The 26,897-nt window shown below is 37.1% G+C and overlaps 1 protein-coding gene across 6 annotated transcripts in view; it reads left to right on the top strand.

Moving 5' to 3' along the window:
• LOC115210780 (multiple C2 and transmembrane domain-containing protein 1) overlaps window positions 1-26,897 on the top strand; it is a 357,832-nt gene that overhangs the window by 203,206 nt on the left and 127,729 nt on the right. The window contains exon 1 of one of the 6 annotated variants that reach the window (XM_029779506.2): window positions 25,321-25,742. The exons of the other annotated variants lie outside the window; for them this stretch is intronic. Coding sequence (XP_029635366.1) covers window positions 25,614-25,742 — 129 coding nt within the window. The 5' untranslated portion in view covers window positions 25,321-25,613. Of the gene's footprint in view, window positions 1-25,320; window positions 25,743-26,897 lie in introns of those variants that run through there. 6 annotated transcript variants of the gene reach the window in all.

The following is a 26,897-nucleotide window of genomic DNA, read 5'->3' as shown; positions in this document are numbered from 1 at the left end:
ACAATTCTAGATCCATTTTGTTGGCAGAGGAAGCCGTTTCCTGTAACAGTCCTGCATCAACATCTGCACCTCTTTTGGAATGGACTGAATCAAATCCTCTTTATGCTCTTTAACGATTTGATTCACTGATCTAAGGATGGTATTCATGAATGCCTTCATGAAATTTTCATGCACTTTGTAAATGGAACATATGGTAGGTTCAGTGGTACCAAACTCATGGCCCACAACTGTGGATGTATTTTCATGATCATCTCTACCTTTTCCTGTAGAGAATACACTCATTTGTGTGTAATTAGAATCAGGTAACATTATTTTTTCTGAGACCCCCACCACCACCACCACTACCACCACAACAGAAGTGAGATCCTAAAAGCTAGGTTCCACATAAAAAGCTCCTGGTTGTCATTAGGAAGAGCATCTAGCCATAGAAACCAAGTCAAAACAGTCTATGGATCCTGGTGTGGCCTCTGATCTTGCCAGTTCCTATCAAGCCATCCAACCCATGCCAGCACGGAAAAAGGACATTAAATGATGGTGATGACGGTGTGGGGTGGGGTAGTATGTTGATGGGTACATGTATGTAAATCCATATTAAAAAATTAGCAACTTCACAGCATGGTGATGTAAGCACAAGTGATAATTAATGCATTCTGGGTAGGTGAGCATTGTGGGTAGTCACTGGGTGTGTTTTTGTAGTCTAAGCAGAATTTTTGACTGATTGCTAACCTGTGTTATCACAGATCAAGTTTTGATAAACATAATAAATTTACTTGGTTTGCAGTTGGGGATATGAATCAGTGATGAACAAAGATAGATGTATAACATATTTAACATATAAGGGTCTCTAAGATGACAATCTAAAGCACCTTGGGTAAGTGTCTTCTATTAGAGCCCTGGGTTGACCAAAGCCTTGTGAGTGGATTTGGTAGGTGAAAACTGAAAGAAACCAATCATATGTGTGTGTGTGTGTGTGTCTTTCTTTCTCTGTCTCTGTCTCTGCTTCCTTGCCATTGTATAACAATTCTAAGTGAATAGAAGTGGTACCATTTATTTCCAATCTTCCCCATAAACAATGCTACCTCCATAAAAAATAGAAGAATGCATAATGAGTACCAAAAAGAAGGAAATATTTTAGTGAGGAAAACTTATTTTAAGAAAATATGAAGTTTTGCAATATCTTCCAGGAAGCTAGATTTTTCATTTTCGTGCATTGATAGTGATTTCAAATTTTAGCACAAGGCCAGTAACTTTTGGGGGAGGGGATATAAGTCAATTACATTGACCCCAGTACTCAAAAGGTACTTCTCTTATCCACCCGAAAAGGACAAAAGCATAGCTCATCTTGGTGGAATTTGTACTCAGAATGTAAGGCTGGTAGAATCATTAGCAGGCCAGGTAAAATGCTGAACAGCATTTCATCTGTCTTCATGTTATGAGTTCAAATTCTGCCGAGGTTGACTTGGCTTTGCATCCTTTCGGGGTCAATAAAATAAGCATTAGCTGAGTACTGGGGTTGATGTAATCATCTTTCCCACTCCCCCAAGCTTGCTGGCTTTGTGCCAAAATTCGAAACCAATATTAACAGGTTTAATGGTTTTTCAATGCATGCATAGAAGCAGAATATTTATCAGTTAGAGCAATTGTCTTTACGGTTGAATTCCCTGTTTCTAACAATTCAACCATAATCTGGAGTGAAACCTGCTCTTTTATTTATTTTTTGTTGTTATTGTTACGTCAGGCACACTGAACCAAGCAGAGTTTTGTGAGGCGCCTTGCTCAAGAGCAAGAATGCTGACGGGTAGAATATCTGGATGTAGTTATTACTTTCATTTTCAATTGCCCAGCATCTTAGAAGTACATTGAATCTTATTTCTTTATTGCCCACAAGGGGCTAAACATAGAGGGGACAAACAAGGACAGATAACGAGATTAAGTCGATCACATCAACCTCAGTGCATAACTGGTACTTAATTTATCAACCTCGGAAGGATGAAAGGTAAAGTTGACCTCGGCGGAATTTGAACTCAGAGCGTAACAGCAAACAAAATACCGCTAAGCATTTCGCCCAGCGTGCTAACCACTCTGCCAGCTTGCCACCTTATTGAATTTTACTCTGTAAAATTTTACATTGAATCTTACTATGTAAAATATTTACAGTGTGAATAAATATAGACTTCAAATTTTGGCACAAGGCCAGCAATCATCATCATCATTTCACATCAGCCTTCCATGCAGACATTTGTTGGATGGTTCCACAGGAGCCAGCCGGGTAGAAGTCTATCCCAGACTACTGTGTCTGTTTTGCCAGGGTTTTTATGGCTGGATGCCCTTCCTAACACCAACCACTCTGCAGAGTGAGCTGAGTGATTTTTATATGGCACCATTACAGGTGAGGTCAGTTTTGGCATGGTTTTTACAGCTGGATGCCCTTCCAAATGGCAACCACTCATCTGGTACTTATTTTATCAACCCTGAAAGGAGGAAAAGCAAAGTTGACCACAGTGAAATTTGAACTTAGAATGTAAAGGTAGATGAAATGTCACTAAACATTTTTCCCACTGTGCTAACAGTCCTGCCAACTTGCCCCCTTAGTGTGAATGAATATTAAAGAAATGTCTTTGATGTTTAGATATTCTGTAAATTTGGATAAGTTCTTCAGAGCATTTATCCTGACAAGGGATAAATTTGTTTGAAGTTGCTGTTATTCTTAAAATTTTCTTGAGAGTAGGCATAGGAGTGGCTGTGTAGTAAGTAGCTTGCTCACGAACCACATGGCTCTGGGTTCAGTCCCACTGCGTGGCACCTTGGGCAAGTGTCTTCTACTATAGCCTTGGGTCGACCAAAGCCTTGTGAGTGGATTTGGTAGACAGAAACTGAAAGAAGCCTGTCGTATATATGTGTGTGTGTATGTTTGTGTGTCTGTATTTGTCGCCCCCCCCCCCAACATCACTTGACAACTGATGCTGGTGTGTTTACGTCCCCATAACTTAGCGGTTTGGCAAAAGAGACCGACAGAATAAGCACTAGGCTTACAAAGAATAAGTCCTGGGGTCGATTTGCTCGACTAAAGGCGGTGCTCCAGCATGGCCACAGTCAAATGACTGAAACAAGTAAAAGAGTAAATGGAGAGAGTTAAGCTTCAACAGACATGTGACACAAAAATAGCCAATGAAAATCATTGGATCAGTCAGTTATCTCTGTTCATAAGTCAAGTATTCTCGAGTAGATGCTGTCATTTTAGGTCAAACGTCATTGTTCGATTAGTGAGCAGAAGCCATGACAGTCCTGTCTGTAAGATATGGGGACTCTTGTGTTAGGTTAGCTCTTTGATGAGAAGAAAATACAGACCCCCTCCTCACACACACACACTAATTCATGCACACATACATATATAACTGAACCCAATTAGGATGAACCTCTCTGTGGTCATTTGACTTGCTAGAAATAGCAGTCAAATCTCCCTCAAATCACACCCTACCATCTTAAATAAAGAATGGACACATTAGATAATGTTGTCCTACACACCCTCAAAAAGTCAGGTTGGTCACTGCTGGAATGCCATCAATCACAAGTCTGCTCAATCAGAGCTGACTTGGGACTATACATCAACCTATGTGAAACTCAAAAATTGTGTCCACTGCACAAAAATGTTCTTCTATAGATTTCACTGACTCTATAATGCTTCTCTCTCTCTCTCTCTCTCAAGCTTACAAGTGTCTGCTGTTATAGACCTCCATGCTCTCCTCTCCCTCATAAAACTTAGCAGTTTATTGAACTGGTCTTTCTAAGGCTAGCGAGCAAAGCCACTGAGTAGTTTCTCTCTCTGCCTCTGATTTCCTCTTCCTTTATGCGTTCCTGGTTGTCGCTAACAGCAATTTCTTCCCATGTGGTGTCCAACAATACTTACCATAAAATAGATTTATTATGTATTGTATTATTTGATATTCTTTCTCCTTTATATTTTATCAATATATATATGTATATATATGCACACACACATATATATATGTATATTTTTTGCATGTGTAATTAAACCTAACTTAATGTCAGAAAAACCTGCTCCTGTTCTACATTTCCATGTGTCTCTGTGTCCATTTATGTGTGTGCATGTGTGTGTGTGCACACATGTATGCATATACATGTGTGTACATATGTAAATGAGTGGATGCAAGTCCCTTTTTTAATAGACAGCAAGCAAGATTTTTAACTAAAGATTATGTGATATTCAAGAACAGAATAGCATGTTTCATATGTATAAATATCAGGATGGGACAAAGAAATGACACTTATGACAAACACAGCACACACACACACTCTCTGATATATATATATATATGAATGTATGTGTGTATATGTATGCATGTCTGTGGGTGTATGCTTATATGTGTGTGCATGTGTGTGTGCATGTGTGTGTGCATGTGTGTGTGTGAAGTGTTTGTCTCTCACACCACCAAGTCTTCGTGTGTACATCTCTAATTTATGGCATATATTAATGTATTGTTGCAATCTGATGCTGTCTGAATAGATTTGGATTGTAAGAGAAATGTTGGAATCATGTTTGACTCTTCTCTATATCTTTCTGTTTACGAATTTCCGTTATTATGCTTCATGTAGTCATTAGGGACAATTAACTACAGCTTTTAGCAATTTAGGTCTCATGTTTTACTCCTTTCAGTCATTAGACTGTGGGCATGCTGGTGCACCCCCTTGCAGTGGTTGGAAACAAACAGACACACACACACACACAAACGCATATATGTAAATATATATACGACAGACTTCTTTTGGCTTCTGTCTACCAAATCCACTCACAAGGCTTTGTGGTTTGCTTGAGGCTATAGCAGAAGACACTTGCCCAAGGTGGCATGCAGTAAGACTGAACCTGGAACCATATATTTGGGAAGTAAGTTTATTACCACACAGCTATGCCTGCCTCTTCATACACACCATATGTAATACCACCACTATAGATATTAAATATAATATATATATATATATATATATATATATATACATACTCACACACACACACACACACACACACACACACATAAATATTTGTGTGAGTGTGTGTGTGTCCTTATCTTGACAGTGTATGATAGTTGTAAATGAGTGTCACTGTCATACAAGCAGTGTCGTTCGTTTCTAACACTGTGCGAAATCATATCTAGGCATTGTAAAACTGCCTCAACAAATATTGTCCGATCTCTGCAAACCTGGAAAAGTAGGCATTAAATGATAATGATGATGATGTTGATGTTGATGTTGATGCCAGTGGCTGCGGCAATGATAATGATGAGGATGGACAGAAGGATAAAAAAAAAACAATGGTCTACCATAATTATGAGTGTTATTAGACTTTCCCTGTGTTATACGATCAGTATGCATTACATGTTCAATAACTTATACTTGCTTCTGTTGTTGTTGCCTGAACAACAATCTGGCTTTGCATAGAAGTACACTATCAGATGATAGCATATTGACATAGTCAGCCTGATATATGCCCCAGTTTTCAAATCTCAGCCAAGTTGTTGCTTATCTTTTATCTTTTACTAGTTGCAGTCATTTGACTGCAGCTGTGCAGGGTTTAGCCAATCAAATCAACTCCAGTACTTGTTTTTAACTCTGGTACTTGTTCTATTGGTCTCTTTTGCTGAACTGCTAAGTCATGGGGGATGTAAGCAAACCAATTCTGCAGTTGAGCAGTGCAGGGACAAACACAAACATATGTGTATATGTGTGTGTGTGTGTGTGTGTGTGAGTATATATGCATATATAATACATTCTTTTATTCATTTCAACTAATGGTGGTGCCATTAGTTGAACAAATCAACCCCAGGAATTATTCTTTGTAAACCTAGTACTTATTCCATCAGTCTCTCTCGCTGAACCACTAAGTTATGGGGATGTAAACACACCAACATCAGTTGTCAAGTGATGGTGGGGGGACAAGCACAGACACACAAACATACACATACATACATACATACGTACATACATACATACATACATACATATATATATACATAACTGGCTTCTTTCAGTTTCCATCTACCAAATCCATTCACAAGGCTTTGGTTGGCCCAAGACTATCGCAGAAGCCACTTGTCCAAGGTGCCATGCAATGGGACTGAGCCCGGAACCATGTGGTTAGGAAGCAAGCTTCTTACCACACAGCCACACCTACACATGTAGTCTTCCAGTTTACCAGCCTGGTCAAACCGTCCAACCCGTGCCAGCATGTACAACGGACATTATTGCTTGTGTGTGTGTGTGTATAGATTGTTTGAAGTGGTATACAGATTTTATATATTAAGGAAACAGAGATAGGATTTGGATAAAAACTATTTGTCAGTGCTTTAGTCCCTTTAAAGGATTCATCATATTCAGAAAATCCTTCGTTAATTGGTTATGTTAAAACATGAGATTTCTTTTTTCTAAGTTCTAATTTTTTAGAGCAGAACAAGGTAGATGAGTTTAGGTGTTGCTAGATTGGGTAATAAGTAGCACAATACCCTACTTTTCAGGACTGCAAGACTTCCTTTTTAATTTAGGCTAATTGCTGATTGAAATTTAAAATATTTAAGAGATAATCCTATTAAATATCATATTAAATTAACAACATAAATTAAAACATTTCATGGGGTTCACAAAGAATGGCAAGAATTCAGATAATAACATCTGTTCATTCTCAATACATTCTGGCAGAATTGAACCTGAATCTCTCATCACTGTTGTTTCACATCATCATTCCCTATTCCTTATCATCATCATTCCCTTTAAACAATGTGTGTTCATAATGTGTGCAATTCATTGATGTAAGGTCACTTATTCATAACTGTACAGATGTGGCATTCCAAATTACTGTTTGTGTATATGTGTATTTATTCGTGTATGTGTGTGTGTGTGTGTGTGTGTGTATATATATCTTGTTCTATTTCGTGATGGTAATTTTCTTTTCTAAATAAACACACGCATTATATATTCATTCTTCACCTGTTTATTATTGTTCATGTTCTAACTCATGTCCATTGTCCAGAAATCTTTTGTCACACACCTGTGACCTCCTCAGTGACACTTTCCATCTTCATGTGTGCTCTTGCTCTGTTTACTCCATTCATATATATATGACAGTGTTTCATTTTATTGTGTTTCCTCAATCAAATCTATTCCTTGGATCATTGAATCTAACCAGAAGACAAGCTCTTGCTTATAGGAAAAAAATCAGAAAACAAATTATTTGCTGATGCATTCTAAACTGATAATAGTTCATGAGATTATAATGGAAGGCAAAGTTTACGATATCGGAAGAATATTGTCTTCTTCCATCATCTTTTTGTTCTTCATGTACTTCAGACTTCCGGCAGGTGAAGAGAGAAAACTTCAAGTACAAATGCTATTTACAACTGGTTTATTTCCAGGATTCACAGGACAGGTGCAGTGTGCTGCTCTCAGCTACCATCTTTAGCTGTGTGCGTCGTGTAGTAGTTCTGTTAGTGCGGGTGCATTGCCTCTGGAGATACAACCTACAGATGGGTCCAACCAGTGGTGCTGTTCGCAAAGTGACGCCAAAAAGAGAGAGATTTGAATCGGGTTTTCCCTTTATATAGAGTTTTCCATCGCAAGCCTCGTTGTGATCTCGCACATGGCAAATGGATGCAGGTGAGGTCTCACTCCAGTCTCAGAGATGGCAATGGCTGCCACGAGATCTCATCCAACATGGCGCTGGCTGCTTGTGCCACTACAAGATGCATACAGGATAGCACTAATCCAAACAGTAACACATCTTTTCATTCTCAATACATTGTAGCAGAGTCAAACGAGAATATGCTAATTGCTCATACCTATAAGCAATCCATATATGTGTGTGTGTGTGTGGGTTTTATCTTTTACTTGTTTCAATCATTAGACTGCGGCCATGCTGAGGTACCACCTTGAAGAATTTTTAGCTGAATGAATCAGCTTTTATTTTTTTAAGCCTGGTACTTATTCCATCAGTCTCTTTTGACAAACCGTTAAGTTGTAGGTGACCTAAACACATCAATACTGGTTATCCAGTGGTGATGGGGGACAAACACACACACACACAGACACACATGATGGGCTTCTTTTAGTTTCCATCTACCAAATCCACTCACAAGGCTTTGGTTGGTCCGAGGCTATAGTAGAAGACACTTTTCCAAGGTGTCGCACATGGGACTAAATCTGGAATCATGTGGTTGGGAAGCAAGCTTCTTACCACACAGCCCGTGGCCTATGTCAGTGGGTGTAACCAGCCTACTTATGAGTACCCCTCATTCATTGGCAGATGCTCAGGAGCAATAAACACTGAAAATGTGCTGAGAACAACTTCTGCCACATTCCAGGGAGAAAAACTACAAGTAGTTGATAGCTTCTGTTACCTAGGTGGGTGCTCTGAAAGTGCAGCTGCTGGAATAAGAATAGCCTTGGCATAGTTCATAGTTCAGAGAGCTCCTATCTCTGCTGGTGACAAAGGGCCTCTCACTCAGAGTAAAAGATAGGCTATATGACGCATGTTTACAAACTGCCACGCTACATGGCAGTGAAACATGGGCCATCACTGCTGAGGACATGCATAAGCTTGCAAGGAATGAAGCCATTATGCTCCGCTGGTTGTGTAATGTCAGTGTACATACTCGACAGAGTGTAAGTGCCCTGAGAGAAAAGTTGGACCTAAGAAGCATCAGATCTGGTGTGCAAGAGAGATGACTGTGCTGGTATGGTCATGTGGCAAGAATGGATGAGGATAGCTGTGTGAAAAAGTGTCACACCCTATCGGTTGAGGAAACCTCTGGAAGAGGTAGACCTAGGAAGACCTGGGATGAGGTGGTGAAGTATGACTATCAAACATTAGGCCTCACCGAGGCAAGGACTAGTGACCGAAACCTTTGGAAATATGCTGTGCTTGAGAAGACCTGGCAAGCCAAGTGAGACCATAACCTTGTAGCCTATGCCAGGGGTGTAACCAGCCCACTTATGCGTACCTTTCCTTCATTGGACACTAAACTTGGCTTGCGAAGACCTGTTGAGGCAAGCGAAATTGAAATCAAATTTGATGGCAGCACCGCATGACTGGCATCAGTGCTAGTGGAGCGCTAAAAGCACTATCTAAGCGTGATTGTTGCTAGGGCTGCTGACTGGCTCCCGTGCTGGTGGCATGTAAAAAGCACCATTCTAGCATAATCATTACCAGCGTTACCTTACTGGCACTTGTGCTAGTGGCACGTGAAAAATAATATTCGAGCGAGGTCGTTGCCAGTGCTGCTGGACTGGTTCCATGCAGGTGGCATGTAAAAAACACCATTTGAGTGTGGCTGTTGCCAGTACCACCTGATAGCCCTGTGACAGTGACATGTAAAAGCACCCACTACACTCTCGGAGTGGTTGGCATGAGGAAGGGCATCCATCTGTAGAAACTCTGCCAGATCAGATTGGAGCCTGGTACAGCCATTTGGCTTGCCAAACCTCAGTCAAACCGTCCAACCCATGCCAGCATGGAAAGCGGACGTTAAACGATGATGGTGATGATGATGATGATATGTATGTATGTATATATATATTGATAAAAATGGTATGACAACAAAAGAAAGAAAGAGACCTCGATATTATGTAAATAGAGGAATTTATCTGTAAATATATATGTATATATATACATCGATATGTGTATGTATGTATATATATATATATATATATTGGCCTGCTCGCTTAGCCAGCGGGGTGGCATCATTTAAAGGCTAAAACAATGCGAAGCGCATTGTGACCAGCGATGTGTAGCAACATCTGATAGCCTGGTCGGTCACGGTGATATATATATATATATATATATATATATATATTATAATTTAACCATGTTACAAAGAGAAAAAATGAATGGAAGTAATGTAAGGGAAGAAGGGGCTCTGCATTACTTCCATTGTTTCCTTCTTTATTGATGATATGTCTCTTCTCCCAGTAGAATGAAGGGGAGTGTTTGATGTATGCTGTAAGATAGTTGGTGTTAAGTAGGGGATCCTGGTAAGAAAACCTTGCCAAAGAGAGAAAGAATAACAGGAAATGAACGGAGTAGGCAAACATCAGAACTTGCAACACTTCTGAAGGAAATGAAACTTTGACTAAAAGAAGAACAGATTCAAGCTTTAGAGGATAATTTAATCCATCTGAAGACATTGATATTGGTTTAGTGGTGTGATAAATTGTACCCAGTTTATTCTGTAAAGATATGGGAAGAGTATCCAGTCATAAAGAAAAAAGACATGACATATACCATAATCCTTATTAAACAAATGAAGCTCTCTAAATCCTCTATTGACAGCAGACATTCTGTATCTAGGCAACACAACACTTGCTATCTGTGTATGACAGATCAAATGTCGGAATAAACAGACGTGAGCAGCTAAATGAATTTATGCATTATCTCCTTTCTCACGACTTCTGTTTCGAGCCTGTTGGCTGATATAGCAGAATAAATAAATGTATTAAGATAAAAGTTTAATCTTGTTCCATTTATTCAGTTTTTTAACTTATTTGTAACTGTACAGATGTGGCATTCCGAATTACTGTTTGTATATATATATATATATATATATATATATATATATATATATATGTGTGTATGTATATATATGTGTATGTATATATGTATATATCTATGTATGTATATATGTATATATCTATGTATGTATATATGTATATATCTATGTATGTATATATGTATATATTTATGTATGTATATATGTATGTATATATGTATATATATATGTATGTATATACATGTATATATATAAATCCTTAAATCCTTAAAAATGTTTTAGCCCGAAGGCCGCGGCCATGCTGGGGCACCACCGCTGAATGAGCTACACTAGTTTGTGAATCCACCTCTGATACGTGGCACTTGATCAACAAGGGAGTTCGATGCTGCTGCCCGCATCCGTGTCTCCTGTCGTGAGGTAGGTTCATCTGGGACTCCCAACAAGAAGAGATCCAGTTTAGTTTTAAAGAAACCCACATCCACACCATGTAAGTCTCTCAGGCATTTAGGGAGGATGTTAAAGAGCTGTGTGGTCCTCTGAAACCCAAGCTGTTGTAGTATCTGGACCTGTATTTTGATGGTGATGTTGGAATCCTTGGCACCACGCAGTGGCGCCCCGTTCTGCGGTTGGAGTAACTTTGAATGCCAAAGTTTGGGACAAGACCCTCCAGGATTTTCCAGATGTATATCACTGCATATCTCTCCCGCCTCCGCTCCAGGGAGAAGAGGTTTAATACCTTCAGTCTTTCCCAGTAGCTGACATTTTGCATTGAGACGATTTTCTTGTGTAGCTTCTCTGAGTTGCTTCGAGTTCTGCTGTTTTGTTATATTTGTGGTGACCAAAGTTGGGAGCAGTAGTCCAAGCGGCTGAGGACAAATGTTTTCCATAGGACCATCAGTGTCTCCTTCTCTCTTGTTCTGAAAGTTCGGAGAATCCATCCAGCTAGCCGTCTGCATTTTATACACCAGATTAGCAATATGCATTTGGAAAGATGCATCATTGCTCATGTCAATGCCCAGGTCACGCACTGATTTTGACTCAGGGATTGCAATTCTTCCTGGGCCAGTGTATCCAGTCTTCACGTCATTTACCTTTGTGTGCCAGTAGCGCAGGGCCTGGAACTTACCTGCATTAAACTGCATGTTGTTGTCCTCAGCCCACCTGTATATTGTGTCCAGCTCATGTTGCAGATGCGCAATATTTTCAGGGTTTTGTATTGCGTGGGAGACTTTTGTGTCATCTGCATAGCTAGCAAGGGTGGTCATCGTAGCAACTGAGGCATGTTCTGAAAGGGCCACTATGAACATCAGTGGCCCCAAGACAGTGCCCTGTGGGACACCGCTTGTTATTTGCGTTTCCTGGAGGTGGCTCCATTGCTCACAACTGCCTGTTTTCTGTCTTTTAGGAAGTTGTGCAGCCACTCTCCAAGTTTCCCGCCTATGCCGAGACCACGCAGTTTGTGACAGATCATACCATGGTCGACTTTATCAAAGGCTTTTGCAAAGTCAAGATATATTACATCTACATTTGAGCCATTTAGTAGCTGTTTCAACACCCAGTCATAGTGTTGCAGGAGCTGTGTTAGGCAGCCTCTACCTGGTCGAAATCCATGCTGGGTGTCAGACAGTAAGTCATTTTCTTCAAGGAACATGATTAGTTTCTTACGGACTATTCGTTCCATGACTTTGCTGATGTGTGAGGTCAGAGAGATAGGCCTATAATTTTTAGCATCTGCTCTGCTACCTCCCTTATGGATAGGGCATATTACCCCCTCTTTCAGTTTGACTGGGAGCTTACCACTTGCAAGAAAGCTCTTGAAAAAGAAGCTGTAGCGGTTTTGCAAGGGCTCGTTTGCACGATTTGAGAAGGATCGCTGGGAATCCATCAGGTCCAGCAGCTGAGTTTGTGTCAATCTCATCATGGCTAGTGTGATATCATCTTCTTCGATGTTGATGTACTCAATTTTTGTCTCTTTGGTCGCTGGTAAAGTGGCAAAGAATTCTTCTGGGTTGTTTACTTGCTTGTGTCCTAGAGGTGTAGTGAACACACTTTGGAACTGTTCATTCAGTATTTCACTTATCCTCGTGGGATTTCCTGTGAGAGAGCGATCTTTTTGGAAGAGAGGTCCTATTCTCTGGTGCACTGTGGCTGTCTCTTTGGCAAACTTAAAGAAAGCTTTAGGGTTTGATTTTATATTTTCTATTACCCAAGCTTCTTTATCTGCTCTCTCCTTTTCATGGGACTGATGTAGACTTTTCTCAGTTTCCATTAGCATTCTTTCGAGCCGAGACTTCTCACCACTTTTGGTGTGCTTGCTCAGGCGGTTTGCAATCCTTGTCCGTCGTCTCATAAGAATCCTCCTTTCTCTAGGGATCCTGTTTTTGTTCTTGTGTGTGCTGGCCCTGCACATTGGGACATATTTGTCACATATATATATATATATATATCTATGTATATATATGTGTATGTATATATATATATGTATATACATGTATATATATATATGTATATATATATGTGTATGTATATATATGTATGTATATACATATTTGTCACATATTTGTCACATATATATATATATATATATCTATGTATATATATGTGTATGTGTATATATATATATGTGTGTGTATGTATATTATATATATGTGTGTATTTATATATATATATATATATGTATGTATGTATGTATATAGATATATGTACATATATGTATGTATATAGATATATGTACATATATGTATGTATATAGATATATTTACATATATGTATGTATATAGATATATGTATATATATGTATCTATATATATATGTGTATTAGTATATATATAATGTATAGATATACATATAAGCCTGTTAGCAAAAGATTTTCTGCAAAAGCAGATTTTTTCTTTTTTTTTTTGTGGCCATATGTTATCCAAACTGGCACCAGTTTTGCGCTATTATTGATTGGTTCTTCTGGTTATCATTCATGTATTTATATACTAGTGTCTCTGATTGGTTATTTTGACCATTCATAGTACTTTTCACTTCTGGAATTCCTGTTGTCCCTATAGAGACTTCATTCCTTTCGGTATTAGAGAAATATTTAATAGTTTAACAAAAACAAAGAATACACATAGAATATTCACTTTTTGATCATTGTTCAGTCGTATTAAGTTCTTCTTCTTTTTGCCTATTTGATGTTTCAGCCATTTGCTAGTAACCATACTTGCGCTTTAAAGTGCATAATGATGTAATAAACAAAACAAAGGCCTCTTCTGAGTACTTTAACTGCTATTTTTTTATTTCTCTGGAATGGAAAATTATTTCCAACTGAAATGTAAGGAGCTATTGTTTATTATTACATCATAACACACTTCAAATGGCTGAAATGTCGCTTAGGCAAAACAGAACGTTATATGACTGCAAAATGATTAAAAAGTAAATATTCTATAAGTATTCTCTATTTTCTTAAAACTATTAATTATATATATATATATATATACATATATTTCGTTTTTGGATTTGGTTTGCAAGATTCTTTATATGAGTTCGTGTGTTGAAGCATATTCTGTTGTGTCTGGGGAGAGTCATTTTCTTTTAGTGCCTTATTATTTAACATACTCACCGGTAGTCAAGACTATTGAAAAGGTTGCAAGATGCAACGAAAATTTTAGAAAATAAAAATAAGAAATAAGCGGAAATTTTACCGTGAGTGTGTTAAATAATAAGGCACTAAAAGAAAATGACTCTCCCCAGACACAACAGAACATACATATATATTATATATATATCTACACACCACACACACACAAATATACACACACACACATATATATACATACATATATATACATATATATATATATATATATATATATATATATATATATATATATATATACATATATACACACACGCATATACATACATATATATATATAAAGCAAGCTAAGTAGCTATATAGTTATGAGCTACTAATAGTTTCATACATTGGAGATGTAAACTAGGCAAGTTTTAGTAACACACCTTGTGTCTTCAAGCTATCTTCCAGCTCTTAAGTCGTATAGGCCATGTGCTCAGAGCTTGAGATTGCTTGGAGACACAAGGTGTGTTATTAAAACTTGCCTAGTCTACATCTCTAGTGCATGAAACTACTGGTAGCTTGTAACTAGCTTCCTTGCTTGCAATATATATCAGGTGCAGACTGCCTCGATAACCAACTGGAGAAGAATCCTCCTGGGGTTAAAAATGGTAGTAACGCCGAATCCTATGGAACAGCTATATTAATGTGAGAATAGACATCACTATATATATATATATATATATATATCACCATCATTTAACGTCCGCTTTCCATGCTAGCATGGGTTGGACGGTTCAACTGGGGTCTGGGTAGCCCGAAGGCTGCACCAGGCCAGTCAGATCTGGCAGTGTTTCTACAGCTGGATGCCCTTCCTAACGCCAACCACTCCGAGAGTGTAGTGGGTGATTTTATGTGCCACCGACACAGGTGCCAGACGAGGCTGGCAGACGGCCACGCTCGGATGGTGTTTTTATGTGCCACCGACGCAGGTGCCAGATGAGGCTGGCGAACGGCCACGATCGGATGGTGTTTGTTACGTGCCCACAGCACGGAGGCCAGTCGATGCGGTACTGGCTCCGGCCACGTTCAGATGGTTTTCTTGTGTGCCACCGGCACTGGTACCACAAAAATACAAATTCCATTGATGTTCATCTATTTTGATTTGTTTTGATTTGATTTGATTTTCACTTGCCTCAACAGGTCTTCACAAATGTCACAAGAAGGAAGGTATGGACAGGTGGACTGACTACGTCCCAGGTAGGGGCCACGGGTTATGGCCTGACTAGTCTTGCCGGGTCTTTGGATGGTGTTTTTATGTGCCACCGACACAGGTGTCAGTTGAGGCTGGCGAACAGCCACGCTCGGATGGTGTTTGTTACGTGCCCAGAGCACGGAGGCCAGTCGATGCAGTACTGGCTACGGCCACGTTCGGATGGTTCTCTTGTGTGCCACCGGCACTGGTACCACAAAGATACAAATTCCATTGATGTTCATCTATTTTGATTTGTTTTGATTTGATTTGATTTGATTTATATATATATATATATATATATATATATATATATATATATATATAAATATATATATATATATATATATATACATATGGTGTGTGTGTGTATAGTGGCATTAATCTGAATGAATAAGTACTCAATACCATTGAAACCATAAGTTATGTCAAAATATATATACAGGGTAGTTGGTGATCAACATGTAGTAACCTTCATTGTAAATCTTGTATATAAAACACAATGTATGTTGTCCCTTCATCAGTGGTGGCATGTTTTATTCAACCAGAAAAAGGCTGTTAGTTGTTAAGAGTTGGCAGTGTAAGGGAGATAATCGTGAAGGCATATAGCTTGTTCCATCCTATGATATAATGAAGCAGTTCACATACACATATCTAGTTTATTATACACTAACAGTACCACATCTACTTATATACTTAAAAGCACTCAGAAATATATATATATAAATGCACACACACATATATATATATATATTGGAAGGTTTGGAGATGATGTACAGGTATTATATATTAGAAAAAATGAGGTAATCAGATTGGATTATATATATGATATTATATATATATATGATGGTGAAGTTATACAAAATGTATAAGTGGATGATAAGAAAAGCACCAACACAGTTTCGATTACCTGTTATTATCTATAGTTGACAGACATTTAGCAATACATAAAACTGAATCTCTAGTGAGACTTTTTATTTATTTTATTCAGTTATGTACATGAAGAGACCCAGAACGGGTCAAAACGTGTCGTATTTATAAAATCTTTTTTTTTCCATCTATTTTGGTACTTTTTATATATATATATATATATATAATATATATATATATATATATATATAAATATATATATATATACATATGGTGTGTGTGTGTATAGTGGCATTAATCTGAATGAATAAGTACTCAATACCATTGAAACCATAAGTTATGTCAAAATATATATACAGGGTAGTTGGTGATCAACATGTAGTAACCTTCATTGTAAATCTTGTATATAAAACACAATGTATGTTGTCCCTTCATCAGTGGTGGCATGTTTTATTCAACCAGAAAAAGGCTGTTAGTTGTTAAGAGTTGGCAGTGTAAGGGAGATAATCGTGAAGGCATATAGCTTGTTCCATCCTATGATATAATGAAGCAGTTCACATACACATATCTAGTTTATTATACACTAACAGTACCACATCTACTTATATACTTAAAAGCACTCAGAAATATATATATATAAATGCACACACACATATATATATATATATTGGAAGGTTTGGAGATGATGTACAGGTATTATATATTAGAAAAAATGAGGTAATCAGATTGGATTATATATATGATATTATATATATATATATGATGGTGAAGTTATACAAAATGTATAAGTGGATGATAAGAAAAGCACCAACACAGTTTCGATTACCTGTTATTATCTATAGTTGACAGACATTTAGCAATACATAAAACTGAATCTCTAGTGAGACTTTTTATTTATTTTATTCAGTTATGTACATGAAGAGACCCAGAACGGGTCAAAACGTGTCGTATTTATAAAATCTTTTTTTTTCCATCTATTTTGGTACTTTTTATATATATATATATATATATATATATATATATATACATACGTACATACAAGGAGACATGAACACAAATACACACACTCAACTATGCACATATACATTCACTCATGCACACACACACACATACATTCATTCATCCATCCATCCATACGTACATCCATCCATCCATACATACATACATATATACATAGATCATATATGCATACATCCATCCATACATACCTACATATATACATACATACACACATACCTACATGCATGTGATAGTAGTCTCTCATCTGAGAAAGACAGTTTTGCAATTTCTTGCTGAACGACCTGTACAAATGATTTCTTTATCGTGATCAATGTTTTTGCTGTATATTAGCTCACTTACTCTATTAAATCAAGTTACCTGAACAGGTGTGCAGCGTAGCATATGTCAGGTGTCAAAGTGATTGCAGAGCAACGTGCGATGAAGTGTTTTGCTCTAAATTCACCTGCATTTGCCCCAAAAGAACAATGTGTTAAACAAGGTTACATGTTACCAGTAGCACTGAAAGTGACCTCTCTCTCGCTCTCTCTCTCTCTCTCTCTCTCTCACACACACACACAAAAGTGTTTTTTAGGTTCCATCTGCCAAGTCCACTCACAAGGCTTTGGTTGGCCCAGGGCTATACAAGAACACACTTTTGCAAGGGCTTATAAAGTGGTGCTGAACCCAAAACCACATGGATGCAAAGCAATTTTCCAAACTATGCACCTATACCTGCACTTTGATATATATGTGTCTCTTTCATCTTTGATCTTCTACATGTATCATTCATTAGACCGTGGCCATGCTGGGGCACCACCTTGAAGAACTTTACCTCAACATATCAACCACAGTACTTTTTTTTTTAAGCCTGGTATTTATTCTATCGGTCAATTTTGCTGAATTGCTGAGTTACAGGGACATAAATACATCAACACAGGTTGTCAAGCTGTGGTGAGGGACAAACATAGACACACATACACACACACTCATATAAAATGAGCTTCTTTCAGTTTCCATCTACTAAATCCACTCAGAAGGCTTTGATCAGTCTGAGGCTATTGTGGAAGACACTTGGTGAATGTGCCAGACAGTGAGGCTGAACCTGGAACCATGTGGTTGGGAAGCAAATTTCTTATCACACAGCCAGTGTACTTCAAAGAGGTGAATCCAAGTACACTTTTTTGAAGACACTATGTTTAGTCTGCTAAATTGCATGTTCTTTCTCTTGAGTTCATGGCTTATATATGTATATATACATATATATATATATATATATAATATATATATATATATATGTATGTATGTATATACATATATATATATATATATATATATATATATATAATATATATATATATATATATATATATAAAGTATAGGAAAGAATGGAGCTGAACGAAGATTTAACAAAATTCTTTTATTTTATTTTCGACATATGTTTCGAAGTCTGCAAAGTCCCTAATTGCTACCCAGGTATCGGTTATCTTTCGAATTATCCGTAATAAGATAATTCATTTGTCTACTTATATATATATATATATATATATATATATATTATATATATATATGTATGTATATATCATCATCCTCATCATTTAATGTCTGTTTTCCATGCTGGCATGGGTTGGACGATTTGACTGAGGACTGGCGAGCCAGATGGCTGCACCAAACCCCAGTCTGATCTGGCAGGGTTTCTACAGGTGGATGCCCTTCCTAACGCCAACCACTCTGAGAGTGTAGTGGGTGCTTTTATGTGCCACCGGCACAAGGGTCAGTCAGGCGGTACTGGCAACGGCCACGCTCAAATGGTGCTTTTTATGTGCCTCCTGCACAGGAGCCAGTCCAGCGACACAAGTGCTAGTAAGGTGATGCAGGTAACAATCACGCTCGAATGGTGTTTTTAATGTGCCATCGGTACGGAGGCCAGCTTGTTGCTCTGGCCACGATCTCACTCATATGGTAATGTATATATAATAAATCCCCAAAAAAAAACCAAAGAAAAAGCACAAAAAACAACAACGTGAGGACGGGGTATATGTAAAGTATTAGCAGATGCTCAGGGAAGAAATAAAGTTTTGAGCAGACGCTCTTCTTCAGAAACAGAGGAAAGTCCAATAGAAAAGGAAGATGGAGGAAGAAAACGCATGGGTATGTGCATGCGTGCAAGTCTGTGTGTGTGTGAGTGAACTTTGTGTCTCTTAATGTTGTGGGAAGAATTCAGGTGCATGGTAACAGGAGTGGTGGTCCTTTGTGTTGTTGTGTGTCTCTTCACATGTGTGTAGAGGAATGGTCCGCAGAAAGGTGTTTGACTGGCAGTTTGAAGTATGTGTGTGTATGTGTGTGTATGTATATGTTGTGTGTGTGTGTGTGTGTTTTGAGTACAGTGTGTGCATGCATTTGTGTGTGTGTGTGTGTGTGTATGTGTATGTGTATATAGTAGATAGACGGATCCAATGGAAGGGCCCTATTATCAATTGTTTCAATAATCTAAGTATGTCACAAAGTTTCCGGACATAAGTTCTACTCACGTGTCAAATAAAGTATAAAGGTGATATTGTCTGCAAAAATTAGAAATTGGACACACAAAAAAATCAATATATTAAAGTAATCGAACATAAATAATGAAATGGGTTATTTCACTTGAGTTTTTAAAAAAAATATTGTATAGGTGCTATGGGTTATATCCCTTGGGTGTTTAAAAAAAAATTAGTTATATGAGGTAGATATAAAGGTTCCTGCCAGGGGCCGTATTATTGATTTTTTTTCAACAATCTATGTCACAAGGTTTCCAGACATGAGTTTTATTCACATGTCAAGTTTCATCAAAATCAATAAGACGATGTAGGAGGAGTTAGATAAACAATTCCACAAACAAACACTCACCAATTTTCTACATATGTAGTATATATATATATATATATATATATATGCTGAGACCCCCTTCAGTCATGACTGACCATTGGATTGCACCTAGAAAGCTACTCTCCCAGGCATAAGTCTGGGCAAGGTTGTTTCTGGAAGACCAGTAGTCGCCCATGCATACCAGCTTCCCTTCTCAAACACCACCGATGTTATCCATGGGAAAGGCAAATGCCGACATGGCTTGGCACCTGTGATGTCGCAACTCATTTCTACAGCTTAGTGAACTGGAGCAACGTGAAATTAAGTGTCTTGCTCAAGAACATTAACACGCAGCTGGTCTGGGATTCGAATTTACAACCTCACAATTGCGAGCCCGACCCTCTAATCACTGAGCCATGTGCCTTCATATTTATTTATATATATATATATATATATTATATATATATATATGCACACATACACACATTCAGTGCAATATAAGACTTAAATTATCTGAGAAATAACCAGTTTTTAGAACTCAATGTGTATTTCTGCTGATGTATTGTAATTGTATCCATTGTTATGAAATCCAGGTTTGAATATTGCCCAAAGAACAGATAGAAAACAACAGCAAAAAATAAACAAAAGATTATCTATAAGTTATTTAGTTACACCACTTTACGCATTTTCATTAACAAAAGATGATTATTAGCTACACTATGCATATTACATAATGATCACTTATTATGAAACCATCCGAGACTTGCCAGGCAGTCAAGGCTTATTGCCTTAATTTCGCAATTTGCATTATGTATGTAACTAATAATCACGTTATAATCATTACTGTACCAGGCAAAATGCTTAGCGACATTTTGTCCATCTTTACATTTTGAGTTCAAATTCCACCAAGTTTGACCTTGCCCTTCATCCTTTTGGGGGTTGATAAATTAAGAACCAGTTGAGCACTGCGGGGCTGATGTAATCAGCTTAACCCCTCCCAGTGCTCAACTGTTACTTAATTTATCAACCCCCAAAAGGATGAAAAGTACAGTCAAAATGCTGCTAAGCAATTTGTTCAGCATGCTAACTATTCTTCTAGCCTTAATAATAATAATAATAATAATAACAATAATAATAATAATAATGATAATAATAATAATAATAATAATAATAATAATAATAATAATAATAATAATAATAATAATAGTAATAATGATAACAGTCACAGAAATGCAAGAAGCTAATTAAATTATTCTAAAAACTATAGCTTAGAATGCAACATAAAATTTATGTCTAGTTTTTCAAAAACTAGTGTTGAATTTTTGAACACAAAAGTTAAGTTTTTTGGAGGCAGAATAATGACAGTTATTTTGCAAGCCCACACCATCCCACATTTACCTCCACTGCCACTACAATCATCCACATCATATAATTCAGTCAAATCCGAAATCCCAATTTTTGAGGGTAAAACAGATTTGTACTGATATAGGGGATTACTAGAAACATGCAAATGCTTTTGGACACCGTTATGTCAAATGCATTTACAGTGAATCCCAATTAAAAGAGACAGCACATGACATAGCTGAGATTAGCAAAGAGAGCCAAACCTTCATGCATGATTTTAGCAAACACAGTACAATATGTGACAGAATTCCTTTAGTGATTAACTGGAACTGAAATTTCACTGGCATTCCAAAAGTGTTGCATGAAAGTTACCAGCATGTTGTGGAAAAATGTCCTCATTTCAAACAAATATTTCCTCTGCCGCCCATTGTAGTCTTTAGGCAGAATAAAAATATAAGAGAACTATTAACCGCTGCTTTTGACTCCAAGAAAACAAACATTGGAGTATCTGCATGCTGTAACTTGTAAAACAATTGCAGGAGAGGTAAGCAAGAAGATGAGTCAAGTGAATTCCATCAGGAATCATAATAGAAATGTTATGATTTATACAGAAGGTGGAACATGTAGAGATTCCCATTTGGTGTACGCGACAGAATGCACGAAACACAACTTGATTTATGTTGGTTGTACAACAGAACAATTAAACAAAAGATTTAATGAGCACAATAACAGTAGTTTGACAGAATTTGCTGAACATTTTGCATCAAACGGCTGCAATTTTGAAAAGGACTTGAAAGTACATATGCTCAGAAAATATTTTGAATCTGATACACTTTCAATACTCAAAATGCATGAGGAGAAATATGTTTGTGGGTTATTAACATGATGCCCTGGAGGAATGAATAAAATGACAGGAGAATTTCATCAAATTTACTCAAGACTGTTTGATTAAATATTCTTCTTCTTTTTCCTTTTCTTTCTTCTTTCCTTTTTCTTTCATTTACATTTCGCCAGTTGTAAAATTGAAACTTGAAGACTGATGATGTCATTCCATCAACGTGTGGATGCTGGTTACTCTTGTTCTTATTTTAGATTTGAATTTCTATCATTTTAAATTTTTATCACTTTCCATTTTGAACTCAACATATTGTTCAACCAATAAAATATCTATTGCAGTTGCATCGCGCTCTTCGTCTTGTCTGTTTACCTTTGTAATGAGGTCCATCAAATTTCTAACTTCAGCGCAAGGCCATACAAGGCTGGAACTAATTTTAGTGACCTTTGAAAGATTTGTTACAAAAAAAGAACACTGAAATCTTTTGGGGATTTTTAATAAAAACTTATTTTTATCATAAACAAAAATGTTGTATACCATCTGTGACAAACACAGAGATAATTTGAAGCTTATTGTTCTTGGATTAGATATGATAGTAGTCATGGTCATGCATTTCTTGATGTTAGCTGGTGATTGTGAGTTACTGCTGCTTCTGTCCATTGTTTTTGTGTAGTGAAAGTGCTCTGGCCTGCTGCTGGTTCTGCTACTGCTTGCTGACTGCTACATGTTGTGTCCTGTTTACTGTCTGTCTGTAGCAGCTAAAGTGTGCCGAATATATAGTAGTGGTCTTGGTCAGAAAAAGTGTACCAAAGATGGAAATGTTCAATCTGGTTCACATGAAGTCTTCAATGGTGAGATGGTTTTCTGATGTGGTAATATTTGAGTGAATTGCTTTTGATTCTTTTCTTTTTGCATTGACTATTGGCATCCGGATTTGAGTCCTAAATATTCCTGTCACTGATTAAAGGTATTTACAAAGGTTTTTAATTAAGCACAAGCCAGTAATTTTGAGGGATCTAATGAATACCATTGACCCCCGTATTTGACTGGTGCTTTATTTTAATGACTCTGAAAAGTTGAGAGACAAAGTGGACCTTGGGGGAATTTCCAATGCTGTAACGATTCTGCCAGAGTTGCTATAAAGTTGAAGAACAAGGACCAAAAAAAAAAAAGAAAAAGGAGAAAAGAACAAATCTGAAAAATATTGGGTTTTATGCAGAATCATCATCATCATCATCATTATTGTTATTTACACCTGCTTTCTATGCTGGTATAGGTGGATGGATCATCATAGTTCTAAGTCAGTTCTCATCCAGACTTACTGCCCTCCTAGACAGGTCAGAGGATCACATCTTAATATATTCCATTTTCAGTATGGTTGTCTTTCCTAACAACTTTTCAGAAGGTACTGAGTGTATTTTTTTTTTTTTTTGTGTGTTACTAATCCTAGACAGGTTCTCATGTTCTCAACCAGACTAAAGGGTCTTCTTAACCCTGCATTGTCTCTGCTCATTTGTTTCCAATGAAAAAACTAAAACAAGCATGGAAAACAGTAGTGTTCTAAAGGAATGAAATGAAATGTCTGAACAGACATGGGAAAGAACATCTAGGGTCAATCAAGGAATTCCACATATCCAGGATTATGCTGAGTGCCAAGTGTGCAAGTACCTCCTCCCAGCTGTGTTTTCTAGCTCTATGGGTTATGACTTGCGAGTAGGCTCATTCACCTAAGCCATTCTTACCACTCTCACCAAATGTTCATCATATTTAAGGAAAGGCAGCACCCCACCTCTTCAAGTGAATCTTAAAGAATTCGAGAAGTGTTAACCAAAAAGGAGAGTCCTTTCAATTTTGTCCCAGCTTCAACTGCGTCAGCCAAATTTCACCACAGTGGAAAACAGTCGTTTGCTTTCCCAAAGAAAGGTGGTGGGTTGATCCTTATGATAGTCTCAGCTGGAAGCCACATCTATCCTAATCACTACTCAACATAATTCTACAAATAAGCAATGCTTTGACTAACAAGGGTATGTGTTCAGAAAGGTTTTGTTATTGTGCACTTATATCTTGGACAGGTTTAAAGGACAATACCACATTTGTAGAGTACCATATTTATAGAGCAACAATAAATCTCAGAGCGAGTTATAAACAGTAGCTACAACACATCGTGACGTACATTTGCCATTTAAATATGGCTAATCCCTAAGGGTGGATGCTACTGTAGTTTGTTGCCCCAGGAAGACACCTCCTCCAGCTGGAGGAGGTGTCCTCCTGGGGCTACAAACTACAGTAGCATCCACCCTTAGGGGTTAGCCATATTTAAATGGCAAATGTACGTCACCATATTTATAGAGTTTATCCAGAACTGAGTATGACTGCCCCCGCCTATGTCACAGTGAATTTCTTAAAGTTCTTCTTAGCCTCCAGACTGAAAGTTGTCTAAAATAACCTGTTAAATAGCTCCAACATCAACCACCACTGCTTCTCACCACTAACCCTCCCTAGAATTGAAAGGTTGATATACCACAAGTCACACTATCTGTCTGATAGAGAATTATTGCAACCACCTTAAACTTTGCAGATGCCAGGCACTTAATCATGGTCAATGCTTGCTCAAGATTGCAACTCCTCCCAAGAGACAACCTGTGTGAAAACACACCTCTCTAAGGACAACTACAATATTAATTATGATAATTTATGTTATTTTTTAAGATACTTCAACATTTCAAAAAATGCTTCTGGGAAAAAATACACTTATTTTTTAAAAAATTGAAAATGATATTTCAGATTTAAAATATTCATTTATATATCTATTTAGTTGTATTAGTTTAATATAATTTTCTTTGAAGTGAGTGGTATCTAGTTTACATCAAACACATATTCTGTTGTGAAGAAACATTATTATGAATGAATTACATGAATGAAACTTGGAAAAAAAAAAAAAGAAGAATATAATAGTATGTTAATCAGAAATATTTAATTTATTCCTGGTTTTTATTTATTTTCGCCAAAAAGGCGAGGGGGACCTACGTAGGCGTGGCTAGAAGGTTTTCTTTCATACGAGCACTTTATCATTTTGATTGTCTGCACAGACACTTCACCGGAAAATCCTTCGTAACGTCACGTGTGTGTAAAGGGGGTTTGTAAGTCGTTAGAGAAACACCCGCTTCTCTGGTGAAATGGTGTTGCTCTGTTTTAACCAGCAACTTATTACCATTCCTTGTCAATACACAGTCACTTTGTGTTCGGTGTCTGTGGCACTGCTGCTATCCGACTGACGCACGCTGCCTGTTCGTTCCACTCGGCTTCACTTTACATGTGGCCTAACGCATCGGTTGTTATATCAACTTCATAGTAGCCATGGCCAGCGGTCAGGATCGGCTGGAGGAGGTCTTGGTGAAGCCGTTACACATTCTTCACAAAAGGTTACAGCTTGTGCACACTGACGGTTCTTCCGACAGCGAAGATTCAATATGGAGTGATATAGAGGTAAATATATAGTTTGTTATTTTGTCTTTATTCCAAGAGAAATTAAATATCAATCGTTGCTTGGTTCAGAATCGTTCGATCGGAGAAGGGTAATCGATAGCACTTTTACTCCGCTTCGTCGTCACTGGTTTCCTTACACGATCTCTTCTACTACATCGTGTCTACTACACTACTCGTAGTTGACAAGTGTCTCGTGCCTTTCCGATTAGCATTTGTTGCTGTTATGAAACGGTTTAACCATTCATTTCGATTTGCTTTACAACTTACCTGAAAACAAATCCTATTCCTTTGTTTACTTTATATATTATTTATTATTTGTTCTGGCCCTTCACAATTGATCGTCGTAACGTGGAGAATTTAGTTGTCATCTTTTTCCTTCATCCTTTTTTTGGTTTCAGTTTTAATTAATTTTTAAAATAATTTATAATTTAGCAAAGTAACATTGTCGTTATTTAATCGAGTGATTGCAAAATAAATTAACGGGACATTTGGACGGAAGGTTTTTAATTCAAGATTACTTTAAAACAGGAAGTTTGTATCAAAACAGCGAGGGGCGGACTCAAGTGGGTCGGTGTACACGTCTTGGTTCATTCATATATATAAAGATATATGTATATATATATGTGTGTGTTTATTCATTTAATATGTAAACACACACACACACACACATATATATATATAGAGAGAGAGAGAGAGAGAGGGGGATAGATAGATATAGATATATATATAAATATATATATGTTTATTCATTTATTATATAAACACGTATATATTAAGATATATGTGTGTGTTTATTCATTTAATATATAAACACACGTATATATATATATATATATTATATATATATATATATATAATATATATATATATATCTGTAAATGTAATATGTGACAATTATTCAATAGCCAAGATAAAACTCTGAGTTTCGGATGCCGAAGTGGAAATCCACAACATCATCTCTTCGGTTATCAAAGCACCTAGGGGCGGTCTCAAGTGGGTCGCTATACACGTCTTTGTTCATTCATATATATATATATATATATATATATAATATATATATATATATATATATATATATACACATACATACATATATATATATATATATATATGTTTATTCATTTAATATGTAAACACATGTATATATGTATATAT

This window comes from Octopus sinensis, linkage group LG4, assembly GCF_006345805.1.
Source record: "Octopus sinensis linkage group LG4, ASM634580v1, whole genome shotgun sequence".
Classification (NCBI taxonomy): Eukaryota; Metazoa; Mollusca; class Cephalopoda; order Octopoda; family Octopodidae; genus Octopus; species Octopus sinensis.
This window is presented reverse-complemented; position numbering and strand designations above follow the sequence as displayed.